General features: G+C 45.4%; 2 protein-coding genes across 4 annotated transcripts in view; both read right to left on the reverse strand.

Annotated features, from left to right (window-relative positions):
- LOC142049449 (E3 ubiquitin-protein ligase ARK2C-like) overlaps positions 1 to 509 on the reverse strand; it is a 65,726-nt gene extending 65,217 nt beyond the window's left edge. Inside the window, exon 1 of the mRNA XM_075077187.1 lies at positions 179 to 509. Coding sequence (XP_074933288.1) covers positions 179 to 239 — 61 coding nt within the window. The 5' untranslated portion in view covers positions 240 to 509. The remainder of the gene's footprint in view (positions 1 to 178) is intronic.
- Positions 510 to 5,296: 4,787 nt separating this feature from the next.
- The window catches only part of LOC142049448 (protein ARK2N-like), a 70,280-nt gene continuing 58,862 nt past the window's right edge, over positions 5,297 to 16,714 (reverse strand). Inside the window, exons 5-6 of one of the 3 annotated variants that reach the window (XR_012657721.1) lie at positions 13,479 to 16,325; positions 11,360 to 11,498 (exon numbers count right to left, since the gene is read on the reverse strand). Coding sequence is in view for 2 of the 3 variants with exons in the window: in XM_075077186.1 (XP_074933287.1) it covers positions 11,309 to 11,498 (190 nt within the window). In the remaining variant the exon portion in view is untranslated. Of the gene's footprint in view, positions 5,420 to 9,196; positions 11,499 to 13,478; positions 16,326 to 16,714 lie in introns of those variants that run through there. The other 2 variants (XM_075077185.1, XM_075077186.1) reach the window with 2 other exon arrangements.

The following is a 16,714-nucleotide window of genomic DNA, read 5'->3' on the forward strand; positions in this document are numbered from 1 at the left end:
CGACTGGACAGCACGCTGAACGGGGGAGGGGGGGAAGGGCACTTCCTGCTGCCGGGGGACCTGGAGCCTGGGCCGAGCCCGCCGGGCGAGCGGGACGGCCCTCCGCCTGCCCGCCTACCCACCCCGCGCGGAGCGGCCCCGGGACGCGAACCCGCAGCTCCCGCGCACGGCGCGGTACCTCTGTTGCGCACGGAGCCGAAGACGGGCAGCACCAGGTAGCCGACGTGCACCAGGACCATGCTGCAGCCTTTACGACGCGGAGCGGCGTACCACGCCGCTGTCCCGCCGGCCTCTTTGATGCGGCGGCGAGTGATGATTGTCTGCTCAGCCGACACACAAGGACACCAGCCGCCACATCCCCCCGCCTGGGAGACGAGGGAAGAGGGCGGGGCGTGCGCAAGCCTGCGGCGGGCGCAGGCGGGCGGGCGCGCATCCGCACGTGCGGCCGCTCGTCCGCGGGCACGCGCACGCCTGCATGCATGTACACACGTGCGCACACAGAGCGTGCACGCAGGCGTACCCAGATGCGTGCATGCACACACAGGCACACATGTGCATGCGTGCACACACGCATAAGCAGACACGTGCATGTGCACACATGCACTGCACACGTAGACACAGGCATGCATACAGACGCATATGCACACACATGCACATATGCATATACATGGGCACTGGCATACATGCACACACATACTTGGGCACATGCATGCATGTCATTTTTTCCATGCTTATGCTGTAACAAAATGCTTCCTGTGCCCCATTTGTGGTGCAGCATAGAAAAATTACCGCTTTCCACTTATTTCTACCAGTGGCAAGAAATCGATTCCAGCAGCAAGGTGTGATCTGCTTGATCACACTGTATTAAACACACCCTACAAAGGAACACGTCTTTAAGCTCTTATAAAGCCTGGAGGGGGTAACATAGCCAAACCCATGCATGAATCAACCAAGGAGAGATTTCCACCTTGCCTCCGCTTGCCCATCCCACCATGATGGCTACAGGATGGGCCCTGGGGACTCTCAGGATGTGTATGGACCCTGCAAAGCACATCGGCGTCCCCTCCGTAGTCCCCCTGAGCCCACCGCTGGCCCCGGGCCGGGGGCTGCAGCCCCGCTGCCGGCTCCAGTTGCCTTGGGCAGCTGTTCCCGTGGCCCCTGGCCCTGCCACAGCAGTTGTTGTGGGTATTTCGTGGGGCTCAGCCCTCACTGCTGTTGCTTTTCATCCACGCACACTCTCCCCACCCCCCCGGACTTGATCCATTGCTGGGGCTTTGCATGCTGCGCAGATGCCGCAGGCAGTTTGACATTAAAATTAGCCCTTGGCTTCCTTCTATCCACATGGCCAGTGCCTGTTGGTGTCCCCCAATGCAACTTTTGGGGTCCCAGCACCCCCAGTTTGGGGCATCCTCCCACTTCTGCCCCAAGTTCTCTTTAAAAATTAACAACATTAAATTCTTCTTCATTGTGATGTTCTCCAGCCTTGTGGATGTCACACGTGCCACCAGTGTACTTATGGAGTAGAGGTTCTGGAGATGATGCAGCACCAGAATTGGGGCACTGGGGCTGTCTCACCCCTCAGTCCTATGAAGGTTTCTCCTCTTAGGCAGGCAGGCACAGAGGATATTCAAGAAATATAAATTTGATACAGAGCAGTTGAGAAGTCCTGGGGCACATATGGCACATCAGCCACCATCCTTGGGCAGGTCTGGGGGTGACCATAACTCTCAGCTCATTTCCAGACCTGGCACTCGCCCTCTGCCCACCTCAAAGCCCTCGGTAGTTTTGATGCGATATGGAATTTTTCACCTCTGCAAAACCAAGCTGGGTGAAATCCTTTGGGAAGTCAGGATGGGATCAACCAGCTCAAAAACTGATGAACCAGCATCCTTCAAACTTAGACTTTTTTTGGCTGACCTCTGGCAGGACAACAGAAAATACCCTGGTGGAGGACTTCTGGCAGTTTCAAAGCCATGGATTGCTCAAGACAGACATCTCACACCCCCAGAGGCTATTTTATGGCAGGATGGGGAGCAACAGGATTGACAGCATGAAAAAAACTGATGCCTCACTCCTGGTAGGGATGAAGTACATGGGCAGCATGATTTCTTTGCTAGACAATGGTCTGAGCCTTTCATTATTTTCTGATCTTCAGCTACATTTTGGATAATGATAATTCCTTGGGAGCATGTTTTGACATCAGTGGCGATATAGCCATGGCATGGCCACAGCTGGATCTTTGATGATGCTTCTAGGGCAAGGGTGGTGGGTCTTACAAACCCCATTAAAAGGAACAGGTCTGGGGTTTTGAGGGTCTCAGGTCGGGGGCGGGGGAGATAAAAAGCCGCTTGGGAGACCAGCGCTGAAGAAGAGAACCTACAAGGAAAAGCGAAGGTGGAAAAATTACAGAGAAAATGAAGAATGGATAGAGAAAAGCTGAAAAGGGAGAATAAATCTCTCCAGCAAACACCATAGCATTGTATCGTGCCTGGGAACAACAGCAACCCAAACCCAGGTGGGGAGCCAGAAAGGCTCCTGATTCATGGAAGGGCTTTATTTGAGATTTATTTACACTGAAGTTTAATCTATGCTTATTTGGTTCCTTTATTTTCTGCCTCCCTGTAATTTTCGCTCTTCTACCTTTTACTGCCTTTCTTTTTTTTCTTTTCTCCAAAAACAGAGAGGTGAGGTAGAGAAAATCATTATGCATTCACTTAAAGTTAAAATGAAATATTTCAGCATTTCAATTTTCCAGTTTTATGGCAAGAAAATAAGAAAATGGGGGAAAAAACCCTCACATCCAAAGAGCAACCATTTGGGAGATGAGAAAGAAAACACCATGCCCCTATTTTGCCAGAGCAGATTTCAAATACGCAGCCTAGGACTTTCTTCAGAGGAAAGGAGGAGGGTTTTTCCTCTCCACAGAGAGTGGGGATTTTTGGGAGCTCACAGCTGTTCAGAGGGACCCAGTGCCCACCTGAGCTCATTTAAGAGGGATTGCAATTTACTGCGGCAAAGGGGTTGTGATGCCCCCACTTATGGCTCATCATTTTGCTAAAATTGAATTATTTTGCTTTGAGAAATTCCATTCTCCATTTGTGTGGGTATGGAAGCCTACAAAAGAATATAATTTTTCTGGCATGTGATAGTTGTTGCAAAATGAGAGCTGGTGATGTTTTGCTGCAGTGAGTTTAGAGCAGGGATAGTGGGGCTGATTAAATGCTTCCTTCGAATTACACTTTTAACTGCACATCCTCGACATCGACCCTGTGCCTCCCTACGGAGGGCAGGGATTGGACTGTAGGACATTTCACATCACCCTATTTCAAGAAGAATGACCCAAACCTCATCCTTTCTTCTCCATCCTGCCCATATTTTTGGGGAGCAGGGGGTTTGGTGTGTTTTCCTTGATGGTCCCCCAATGCTCTCCTCATCCCAGCATCCCACTGGCTCCCTGTGGCAGCAGCTTTGGAATGCAACCCCAGCCAGTGTGAGAGTTGGGGCAAAAGGAAAACTCTCTCCTGGCAACATGCTCAGCTGCAGCCTTGCTGCAAAACCCTGTGGTTTCTGCCACTCATTAAGGACATTGCAATATTTTATCTGCGAAATCCGCTCTTTGCTCTCAAGGTGGCTTTGCACTAACCAAGGCAAGGTCAATGACCCCTGCCCGCATTCCCAGATCCCAGGCTGGAAACATGGAGAAATGACCCTCCGTCAGAACTGTCAGTGATTAATTACCTTGAAATCACAGCTGAGTGATTTAATTTTGGCATTACATCCAGATGATGCGATTTCTTCTGTGCTTCCTGGGGCCTGTTTCCCTGCTGTGGGATGGATGCTGGCTGCACAGGCAGGGTCTGGCCAAGGCGATGGAGTCCAGCATGGTTAGGAAAACCAAAAAAATGTGGTGTTTTCACATCCACGAGCCCTTTTGCCTGTTTTTGGGGGCACTTCCCCCCATTCTGGGGGATGCAGTAGAGGGTGCGATGGCAGCCTGGAGCCCATATCCTCCAGCTTTGGTGCCATCTAGTGCCTTCCCATGGGCTGCTTCCAGCCCGGGCTTTCAGAGCTAAAATGTCAGTGGCCAAATTGCATTAAAAATAATGAATATTTCTTGCCAAATTACCTCCTTTGCAAACTGGGTGTTGCTGAGACCCCTCACCTCCACTCACATGCCCCCCCAGCCTTTCTGTGTGGCTGGGAGCCAGTTGGGCTGAGCCTGGAACACTGGGAATTAAGGGGATTCCTCCCTGAGGCATGGGGGGGGGCTGCAGGTGTAAAGCTAATTTTGAAGCATTTTTGAGAATTTTATGAGCATTTTAGAGTTTTGCTATACCCTTGTGCAAGCTGGGAGCACTGGTCCAGGGCAAGACCTCACATTGGCCATTGAAGGATGAGGGAGCTTAGCATCACCCCTCCAAAAACTTGGCCATAGCATGTGGTGCTGCTGCTTACTAGGGTATAAAGCATTATAACAACACTGATTTGGCTGGCAGGGAGTTCAGACCCTCCTGGAAAGCATGTTCCTAGCCTTGTGCCATGCCCAGGTGGGACTGCTTTAAAAATTGCCCTAGTTCTTCCTCTTAACAAGCAGCTGGAGGAAAGGAGAGATTGTGCAAGGAGCCTGTGGTTCTGCAGCTCCAAGCAGGATAGGGTTTTTAATGGCCTGAGACTATGTTTTAGCAGCATCCCAGACAATAGAATAGGTCCTCAAACCCTCTCAGGAGGTGCAGAGGATGGTCAGGTGTGCACCAGGGGCTCATCCTCCTTTTGCAATGGCGGATATTAACTAAACAGCATTTTAAATTTGCCAAGTCTTGTCCAAGACGTGCTGTGAGCTGCCTTTTGAAGTTACCTCTCTTTTTCATTAGGATTACTCACTGTGTTTTGTGTTCTGCTCTGGGTGTCTTAAACCTCCAGCCTGGTCTTCACCTTCCCACTGTTGACTTCTAATGGCTTGAGTCTGCCCTGGGTTACCCCAAAAGTGACCTGCACCCAACTCCCCACCTCTGCAGGGGACAGTGGTCTTCAAATCTAGAGTTAAACCCATGGGGGGACCCCACCATGAGCGATGGAAATAAGATGGAAAAAAAAAAAAACCCAGCTGAATGAAGAATGGTATTGAGACTGGCCTCCCTGCAGCAGCTGTGGGGCAGCACACTGCTCTCCAGTCCCTTAATCACATCCTAGGCATCATGTATCAGAGCTGGTGGCATGGGCTTGGTTGCACAAAAGGAGTCCAAGAGCTGTATTGGGACTGTCTGATGTTTGTCATCAAGAATACATCTACAACACACCCATAGCAATTGAGTGCATCAGCACAGGTAAACACACAGTTTTCAATTATTCAAGGGAAGGCATCTGCTTACTTGCTCCAGCCTCAGTAATGCATGATCATTTGAGCAGCTTCTCACTTCCCCTGAAACCAAAAGACACCAAAAAGCCACAAGGTTGTGTTAGGTGTTAAGGAAGGGGTTGAATGTCTGGTTATTTAGTACAACCTGGGGCAAACCTCCACCCAGCCCCGAGCACCTGGGGAAGGTCATATTGTATATACACCGCTTCCCCTACCCACTCCTGGCTTTATATGCTGAGCATGATGTCATATGATATGGAATATACCTTTGGCCAGTTGGGGTCAGCTGACTTGGCTGTGCCCCCTCCATTCCTGGCTTCTTGTGCCCCTGGCAGAGTATGGGAAGCTGGAAAAGTCCTTGACTAGTGTAAGCACTCCTTAGGGACACTTAGCCACTACTTAACAACAACTAAAACATCAGTGTGTTATCAACACTATTCTCATACCAAAACCAAAACACACTATACCAGCTACAGTGAAGAAAATTAACTCTATCCCAGCCAAAACCAGCAGAAGTTGTAACGATGGGGGGAAATCAAGAGTATTTTAGGATGCAGATAATTAAATTGATTGGACTTGATGATCTTAAAGGTCTTTTCCAACCTAAATGATTTTATGATTGTGATCTGCAGGTGGTAACATTAGATAAGATGCATTTCCAAGGAAGCAATGGAAAGTCACTATTTTTATGAGTGACTTTAGCATATAGAGTTGGAGATTTCTACTGAAAACTGCTGATCACAGAGTTGTGCAGCAGCACTGTCAATATTGGAAGATGTGGATGAGGTCGGATGAGCTGGAGTGATGGACGTGACATTGGAGTTCAATCACATCAATGATAAGGTAGACACACAAGCACCTGGCAGAAAGGAAATGGGAAAGATGTGGGTGTCCTTGATCATGTGACAGTCAAAAGCTATCAATGCTTTGAAGCCACGGACAAAGCAAATGTGATCTTCAGCTGTAGAAGACGGCATTTTGTCAGAGGCACGCATAGGAAACCTCCTGGAAAAGGCACCGGTCAGACTCCAGGAGTTCTGCATTCAATTTGCATCACCTACAGTAATTAAAAATTAATTTGACAGAAGGCTTTTATTTGTTTCTTTTTCCAGCTCTGATGTGGTTGCCCTGGATTCACCCAAAGCTGCCAATTGCAGCTAATAAATGTAGAAAATTATCTGAAATAAAACTTTCAGACAGTTTTCCCCTGTCTACTCCAGCTTTGCCCAAAGATTTACTGTCTGAAAGATCCTTCCTTCCCCATAGCTGCCACTCAATTCTAATTTTAAACAAATCCGTGTGACTAACCAGCTCCAAGAGAAAACTTCCAAGGGGCATTTATGAATCAGTAGTCGTAAGGACTCTTAGGAATGTATTTATACTTTCATAAACTCCCTGGCATCGAGATATAGACCTGGGGGGGGTTGGACCCCTCAGCTGCTGTTTAGTTTCAATAAAAGGAGGGCGTTCACCTTATTTGCACCAAAGACGAAAGTAAATGCAGGGTTTGTTCATCGCAAGTTTGCATTTGGCAGGCATGCTGCTCCTTTCCTTTGCAGACAGAAGAGAAACTGCATCCCTGTGATGCTCTGGAAAGAAAGTCACAGCAGCTGCCATTCACAAACGATGACCCTAAAAAGGGGAGGCAAAACCAAGTAGTATTTCAGCAAATGGAGGTGATGGACTCAGCAAAGGACACCATTTACAGATTCTCCAGGGAATTGGGGAACTAATCCACTTAAACACTTTCAGTCCCCATTTTAAGGCAGACAAACTGAATTCTCAGCCAAAAAAAGCAATCTGCATTGAAACTATTTCACAGGGTAAGCAAGACAAAAATCTAACCTGTTTGGGTAGCTTTTGTCAGTTCTTGTATCACCCCAGAAATGACAGATCCCACAAAGCAAAGCAGCCCGAGCCACAAGGGGTGTGCTGAGTGCTGCAGGAGAAATTCTAAGCTTTCTATTCAGTGTATCCTGAAGTCCAAAGACTCTGGGTATCTCTTGGTGATAGAGAAAAAAAGATTCAGATGTCAGTTCTCATCTTTCTACATCTGCACCAAACTCCACAGCGCTGTTCTCCCTCAGCTGGTGATATACATGAAATAAAATCAGCCTGGTGTCCACCTCCGCAACCACAACCAGGCCTAGAATTTGTATTTTCAAGCTTCACAAAAGCCAAGAACTCAGTGGGGCCGGAAAGCCAACTCACTTCACTATAATCAACCTTGACATTTAAAATACATGGAAAACCAGCCTTCCTTATTTGCACCACTGAGAGCATTCTCATGTGACAAAAACATCAGAACTAAAGCAAACTCCCCTATATAGCTGTAAATGTAATGAATTTTATTATTATTATTCCTATTTCCATATTGGCTATGAGAAAACTGGCAGGCAGAGGAACCCTAAGTTTAGCACAGCGCAGTTATACTTACCATCCTTCTCTTTACTTGCAGCTGTAAATTCCCCAGGATAATTTAGCAGTTCTCCAAACGCTGTTCAGCCTGGCACCATCTCATGGCCTGCAAGGACCTGCTCAGAACTTCATAGCTGGTCTACACATCCATTTCAAATGGCAGTAGATCTGAGCTTGTTAGCACTACCCGGCTGCGTGAGAAAATCCGAGTGTAACATTGGTCTCTTAGTCAGTCTCACTGACCAGCAGAAGTCATCTGTGAGGATGGGACACAGGGATGCAGTTGGAGAAATACTGGTATGAAGGTTGCTCAGGCACCTGAAGGACTGCAGTGTGTGGGAAGATGGAGGCTGCACAGAAACTGCATCCCTAGAAGGGATTCTGCAGAGTGTGATGGGCAGCAGCCACTCATTACCACTACCTGCGCATCCCCTGGTATCCCCCACCAGTGCTACAAGAAGTGCTGGTCCTGTCCTGGTCTGGGAGATAAAAGCAAGCTTTTGCAGTCAGGAAATCACCTTTACATTCCAGACATTCAAAATTAAATGCATTACAGCAGAGAACAGTGCTGAAATTGGACAGCTGTAACCCATTCCCAGAGCTTAAGGCATGACAAATGTTTGTCACATTTGGAGATGTGACAAACAGCAGCATATTGAAAGAAAGTGTGTGTGTGTGTGAAAAATCCCAAACAAGTTGATATTGTTTAAATAATACACTCTATTTTATTTTGTCTTAAAATAGTTTAAACTTTATGCTACAGACTTGTTTCATAAAAACAGAAGGTCTCATCTTGCACAAAAAAAAAAAATATAAAACCCACTTTTATTATTTTTTCTCCAAAGACCATTAAATACTAGATGGAAAATGAGAACTAAATAATGAGTGTTGAGAATAATAATTTTTTTTTAACTAGAGTCACACGTTTTAAACATTTATATTCTAAGCAACGATTTGTCTTCAGTACAGAAGATTACACGTTCACACTCCAGCAATTCAGGAACTGCTAAAACCATGGAGGGCTTGAGCCAATGCACACTGAAGTTGTTGGAAAGCCCCGCATCAACTCCAGTGGGTTCTGGATCAGGCTCCAAGTGCATCAGTTCTTAGCCATACAATGGCTAGCATTTCTCTTTCCTGCTGAGAAGAGCAAAACCGTCCAGGCACCTTTTGCTCTCTTAAAACCAAACCAAACCAAAACAACACTCAAACCCCACACAAAACAAACAAACAAAAAAAACAAAACAAGAAAAAACTACCACTTCCTAGCTATCCAGTGACTGTGGTTTTCAGATCACTACCCCTTCAAATTTGTGAAGAATAAGAGAAAATATGTAGTGTTTTAAATAAAAGAAAAGAAAACCTGCATCAGACTACAATACATGAATTGCTTAAGCAAACACAGTGCACAATTGGAGGAAGTTTGGTTAGGATGCAGTCATTTTTATATATACATGAAAGTCACATCATATACAAACTGAAAAACAAGAGAGTTGGTTTGCATTTTTCATGGAAGGACTACAAATGGGTCCCTGCAGCTTTCTTCAAAACTGATTTTTAAAAGACTGTGAAACAGGAAAAAGCAGCCACACTAAATCACTGTTCCAAAGTTACCTTTATAGCATGTGTGCTAGCCCACTAAAATAACGGCTGAGTTGTGTGACTAAAATATGAGGAGAAAATATCGACAGCCATTACTGATATAGTGCCCCAATAGCACAGGGCTTTTCCCTACTGCAACATGAATGGGCTCCATCCACGTGCCACTCCCTCCCTCCCTCCCACCCCCAAAGAAAGAAATCGGTCACTAGAAGTACCACATACATTTTTCTGGCCATGCAATACACTTATGCTCAATGTTTTAGAAAGCTTGAAATTGGAATATCAATCCCTTACCTAGCTGTTCTTTAAAGTGCAGTCACAACCGTTCTGCTTATCAAAGTAAAAGCTGTTACCAACTATACCACCACTGCTGTTTTTCTTTTTTTCCTTTAAAGTTATGTGACAACATAGGCAATTTTATTTTTTTTGCCCATAGATAAAATTATTGGGAAACCAAATAAATTTAGAAACCAACCAACACAAAAAGAAAACAGAACTTAAATGGCAAAAAAATCTGATGGTAGAGCTGTACAAAATTCCTATTAGAAACATTTTGAATACAAAGGAACATTTTAATTGCACAGTGGACATTTAAGGTGAATATCATCTTGTTAAAGTCTAATCTTTGGTTTTTTGCCTTGAGAAAGGCTCAAAATGACAGATGAGGGGCAGGAATTTCCGTATACACTACAGAAACTACAGCCTGCCAAAGTAAGTAGTTCCACCAATTTTGGTAAATATTCTGGTAGAAAGCGTTTCCTGGATCGTACCCTAAAAACAATTCCAAAACTAGGATAAGAGACATGACCTAAAGCCAGGAAAACGGTGCAGATCTAGTTAAAAAAAAAAAACAAACCACAACCTTAAGCCCTGGTCCTGCAGCATCTTTTAGGACAGAATTTTAAGCACTTGAATGGCCCCACAAGTTTCAGCAAACTGTCCAAGCTGAATGCTACACATCTGCTAAAGTGCTTTACCAGACTGGGGCTTTGCAAGGTTGTTGGTTTTTTGTTTGTTTGTTTGTTGTTTTTTTTTGAGATGGTCAATGAAGCAAATAAGCAACAGTAGAAGTGAGGACTATGAGCAAAATGTTTAATTCCTCTCCTTCTCCTACTCCAGACAAGACTCTGATATAGGTAAAAAAGTTCAGCTATATTTAAAAGTGAGAGGGATGCTGGGTCTTTTTATTACTTTTCTTTTTGTTGTGCTTTTGCAATAATCAGCTGCTGGTAAGACACTACTATTACTATTTTAAACCATAACAAGCTGTCGGAAATGATCAGTGAAACACAGTAGTCAAGTAGACAGAAGGCTCAGCACTGAAAAGAGTATAAACTATAAATTATATTGAAAATAAAAATATTTTAATTAAAAGCTTTTCAGTGCATATGTTATGGACTGTTTGTATTAAAGACAGTTCCTCCTGCTGATAACATAACCAAATCAGCTTGGGTATAAATACTCTTGGCCCGGTTTTCATAAGCGTTGAATACCCCCAGTTCCACTGAAATTAGCGAGGTCACAGCGTTTCTCAAAATCACTGATGCTCACACAGCAAAACACTAACTTCTACTAACAAACTTAATATACTGATAAATTAAAAATGTTCTGAAGTTGGAGGTGGGAAAGGGTAGGAGGACATAAGTTTGCACACAATTATTTCTTCAGATTAACACACACACAAGTTAGTAACTGTAGATGTGTTTTACATTTGGAGCTATTGGCTTTTAATTCTGGGAGGAATCCTCCTTTGAGAAGGCAAAAACTTTTAAAGCGATATTGAAATTATACTACATCTTATGTACATGAAAAACTTCATTAGTTTGATTTTTGTAATGCCAGAAACAGGGCTTCTGAAGCTGAAGCTTTAACAATGAACTTCTGTGCCACAAAGGGGAGAAGGGGTGGGGACACAAATACAGTGACACTGCATTACAGTAGATATTTGCGTCTGGTATCCTCATCCAAAGTGAGGTCAACAACTTCTGAGGGTGAAGACCAACTCTGCTGGGGAGTCACAGCTGTCCATGACTGTATTTGCTGAGTATTAATGTACTGTGAGCCTGAGCCATGCTTCCAGGAAGACACACTCTGAATCACACCTCCCCTGGGATGCACACACCTGTAAGCAAGGCAAAAACCACAAAGGATTAAAGCTACTATTGGATTCAGGCACCAGATTCTTAGCTGCAGTGTTTTATCACTTAGGCATCTTGTTAACATGTCTCTCTCCAAAATATCCTTGTGGATTTTCCATTTGTAGAGTCCATGATGTCTTAAATACCCAGTAAACAAAGCTGAGACTAAACTTAAATTTAAACTTGGGGGTGGTGGTGGAAATTAAATTATTTTTACGAACTGAATTCTGTCAGTGGGTGTAAATTGATATCCCTTACAAAATATGTGCATCGATCCCAAGGATCTTGAAGAAGTCTCCCCCATCATGTGTAGCAGCATGCATTATTCAGAAGCATAGTTTCCTGATAGCAGTTTTACCCACTGGACTTTTAAACAGAAAAAAAATTTAAGTGAGGCTTGATGAGTGTGCTGGTTTTGGCTGAGAAAGGGTTAATTCTCTTCACTGTAGTGCCTGTAGTAGTCAGGGACCTTTCCAGCTTCCCATGCTCTGCCATGTGGGCAAGAGGCCAGAAGGGGCAGGGCCACAGCCAAGGCAGCTGACCCCGACTGGCCAATGGGATGTTCATTCCATACCATGTGACACCATGACCAGTATATTAATGGGGGCAGTTGGTCCATGGGGGCAGTTGGTCCATGGGGGCAGTTGCAACTCAGGGACTGGTGGTGAGTGGCTGCATCATGTGCAGTTTGTTTTGGTTGTTTGTTCCCCCCCCCCCCCGAGTTTTGTGCCTCTCATTATTTTCCTTTCCATTGTGTTGCTGTTGTTATTTTATTTTAATTATTAAACTGTTCTTATCTCAACCCACGAGCTTTACCCTTCTGATTCTCTTCCCCTGTCCCACCGGTAGGGGAGTGAGCGAGCGACTGTGTGGGGCTGAGTTGCTGGCTAAACCACAACAATGCAACAAAGACAAAAGCTATCTTTCTATATGAAATCAAAACCATGTTAAAGTAAGGACATAATGATACTTTCATTACAATCATTACAAGAGAGATCTCGAAATTATGTTATAACAACCATTACACTTGATTTTTCTTTGGTCTTCATAATTCTTAACTAAAACTTACAAACATGCTGGGAAATGCTCACTGATAACAGCACAGCCCCACTTCAGCAAAATATTTAAGCTTTCAGTTATTATAGTCAATGAGACTAAATCATACATTTAAGGATAAGCACATGCTCAAGTGCCTTGCTGAACTAAGGTACATATCTACTTATTTGCATGGTATTTTTACCTATTATATTCATAAAAGTTGTGTGACCATTTAAGTACAAGGTAATAATAATTAGAAAAAGCCAACATGAAAGACACTGATTTTTTTTTTTATATGATGAAGTGATGACAAGAACTCACTGGAGCCTTTAAGATGATCACTCAATTCCCAGCTGTAAATCTTAAACAACTGCTAGTAGAGCTTTAGACCTAGTGCTCCAAAAATGGTTTTCCTCTTGTAAGCACTGGTGGTGGCTGTAGCTGCTCCTGGCTGCATACTTGAGCAGGAGATGTTTGACTGCTGGGGTAACCTCTTCCCATTTCTTTGTGAAGGCACATGTACCTTATTTCAGGAGCCCAGGTTTTCTGCACTGGTCAAATCATAGAATGATTTGGATTGGAAGGGACCTTTAGAGGCCAACTAGTCCAACCCCTCTTCAGTGAGCAGGGACATCTTCAACTAGATCAGGTTGCTCAGAGACCCATCCAACCTGGCCTTGAATGTTTCTAGGGATGGGGCATTGACCACCCCTCTGGGCAACCTGTTCCAATGTTTCACCACCCTCATTGTAAAAAAAAAAAAAAAAAAAAAAAAAAAAATAATTTCTTCTTTATATCTATTCTGAATCTACCCTCTTTTAGTTTAAAACCATTACCCCTTGTCTTATCACAATAGGCCCTGCTAAAGAGTTTTTCCCCATCTTATAAGTGCCTTTAAGTATTGAAAGGCCACAGTAAGGTCTCACCTGGAGCCTTCTCTTCTCCAGGCTGAACAACCCCAACTCTCTCAGCCTCTCCTCATAGGAGAGGTGTTCCATCCCTCTCAGCATTTTTGTGGCCCTCCTCTGGACCCACTCCAACAGTTCCATGTCCTTCTTGTGCTGAGGGCTCCAGAGCTGGATGCAGTACTCCAGGTGGGGTCTCACCAGAGCAGAGGGGCAGAATAATGTCCCTTGACCTGCTGTCCATGCTTCTTTAGATGCAGCCCAGGATACAGTTGGCCTTCTGGGCTGCAAGTGCACATTGTTGGCTCATGTCCAGCTTTTCATCCACCAGTAGCCCCAAGTCCTTCTCTGCAGGGCTGCCCTCAATCCCGTGACTCCCCAGCCTGTCTTGACATTGGGGGTTGCCCTGATCCAGGTGCAGAACCTTGCACTTGGCTTTGTTGAACCTCATGATGTTCTCACAGGCCCACCTCTACAGCTTGTCCAGGTCTCTTTGGATGACATCTCGTCCTTCTGGCATGTCAACTGCACCGCTCAGCTTGGTGTCACCTGCAAACTTGTTCAGGGTGTACTCGATCCCACTGTCTATGTCACTGATGAAGATATTAAACAGCACTGGTCCCCCAATACAAACTTCTGAGGGACACTACTTGTCACTGGTTTCCACCTGGACATTGAGCCATTGACCACTACCCTCTGAATCCAACCAATTTCTCATCCACCAAGCAGTCCACCCATCAAATCCATATCTCCCCTATTTAGAGAGAAGGATGCTGTGGGGGACTGTGTCAAAGGCCTTACAGAAGTCCAGATAGATGACATCCATAGCTCTTCCCTTGCCTACTGATGTAGTCACTCCATCATAGAAGGCTACTAGGTTGATCAGGCAGGACTTGCCCTTGGTGAAGCCATGCTGGCTGCCTTGAATCACCTCCCTGTCCTCTATGTGCGTTAGCATAGCTTCTAGGATAATCTGTTCCATGACCTTCCGCAGCACAGAGGTGAGGCTGACAGGACGGTAGTTCCCTGGGTCCTTCTTACTACCCTTTTTAAAAATGGGCACAATGTTTCCCTTTTTCTAGTCCCCAAGGACTTCACCTGACTGCCATGACTTTTTAAATATCCTGGAGAGAGGCTTAGTGACTACTTCAGCCAATTCCCTCAGGACTCTGGGATGTATCTCTTCAGGTCCCATAGACTTGTCTATGTTCAGGCTCTTCAGGTGGTCACAAACCTGATCTTCCCTTACAGTGGGAGGGACTTTGCTGCCCCAGTCCCTGCCTTGCGGTCCATCCGCTCAAGAACTGTGGGAAGAGAAGTTGCCAGTGAAGACTGAGACAAAAAAATTGTTGAGTACCTCAGCCTTCTTGTCCTTTGTTACCAGTTTGCTAGTCTTGTTCATCATGTGGGGTATGCTTTTGACCTCCCTTTTCTGGATGACATACCTATAGAAGGTGGTATGTGCAGTTCCCTCTTGCTCTTTAGTTTGACCAGCATGTCCTAACTCAGCCATGCTGGTCTCTTCCCTTGCTTGCCTAATTTCTTACACTTGGGAACTGAGATCTCTTGCACTGTATGGAACGCATCCTTAAATATCTGCCAGCTCTGTTCTGTTCCCTTGTCCCTAAGGGCCGTTTCCCACGGTGTCCTGCTGACTAACTCCTTGAAGAGCTGGAAGTCTACTTTCCTAAAATTTAGGGTCTTGACTATATTCCTAGCTTTACCCATATCCCTCAGGAGTGTGAACCCCACCAATGCGTGATCACTGCAGCCCAGGCTGCCTCCTGTCTTGACGTCACTGATGAGCTCACTTGCATTGGTGACCATCAGGTCTAGTATTGCATCCCCTCAGGTAGGGCTGTCTATTACCTGGCTCAAGAAGTTATCCTCAATGCATTCTAGGAATCTCCTGGATTGCCTAATGCTCACCGTGCTACTTTTCCAGCAGATGTCGGGGTGGTTGAAGTCCCCCAGTAGGATGAGAGCCTGTGAGTGTGAAGCCTCCTGGAGTTGGAGGAAGAAGGCTTCGTTAGTAGGCTCCCCTTGATCAGGTGGCCTGTAGTAGACACCGACCACAAGGTTCCCTTTGTTGCCTTGGTCTCCGATTCTTACCCATAAGCTTTTGACCTGCTGGTGGTTATTCTTCAGGGACAGCTCTTCACACTCTATCCATTTCTTGATGTAGAGGGCAACCCCTCTGCCCCATTCCTCACCTGTCCCTTCTAAACAGCCTGTAGCCATCGATAGCCCCACTGCAGTCATGGGATTTGTCTCACCAAGTTTCAGTAATGGCAACTAGGTCGTAGCTTTCTAGCAGCATGGTGGCTTCCAACTCCCGCTGTTTGTTGCCCATTCTGTGTGCATGGGTGTAGAGACACTTCAGCTGGGCTGTCAGCCGTGTCATCTTCTTAGAGGAACACCCCTTAATTCCTTTGAGGTATTTCACTGGTGTTTCCCTGTTGGCTTCTTTTACCTCAGGAGCCCCTGGCTAATATCCATAAGACTTCAAGTGTTCTCCACTGTAGCCAGCACGTCTCAGAGCAACAGGCTGAGCGCCCTCACTAGCACCCTGTTCCTCTAACTTTGGCATGTTATCCCACAGCTTGTCACAGGCAAGCCTGATATTATCCCCCTCCTCCTTCAAGCCTAGTTTAAAGCTCTGTCAATGAACCCCAGTAGCTTGTGAGCCAAGACCCCCTTTCCCCTTTGAGAAAGGTGAATCCCATCTGATGCCAGCAAGCCTGGTGCCGTGTAGGCCATCCCATTATCAAAAAACCCAAAATTGTGGCGGTGACACCAGTGATGGAGCCAGGAGCCATGTATTAATAGACTGGGTGCCTCTGTCTCTTCCAATTTCGCTGCCTGTAACTGGAATGAGAGAAGAAAAAATAACCTGTGCTCCAGATTCTCTCACCAACTGTCCCAAGGCCCTGAAGTCTCTTTTGATGACCCTTGGACTACACGTTGCAGCTTCATCACCTCCCACATGGAAGAGCAGTAATGGGTAATAGTCTGAGGGCTGTACCAGACTAGGAAGTTTACTAGTGACATCCCTGACATTTACATTTTATTTGTTTTAATTTAAGGTAATGCAATTTATTTTCTCATGAACCACTTAGGTTATACTCATCTCTCTTAGTTTTGGTTAGAGTTTCATGAAATAGAATGAAAAAAATTTCATTTTGGATGTGATGTTCAGAATTACTTTTTTATTACTACTTCAGTCTTAAAAATACGTACTTAAAGTACATATCTAC

This window comes from Phalacrocorax aristotelis, chromosome W, assembly GCF_949628215.1.
Source record: "Phalacrocorax aristotelis chromosome W, bGulAri2.1, whole genome shotgun sequence".
NCBI lineage: Eukaryota > Metazoa > Chordata > Aves > Suliformes > Phalacrocoracidae > Phalacrocorax > Phalacrocorax aristotelis.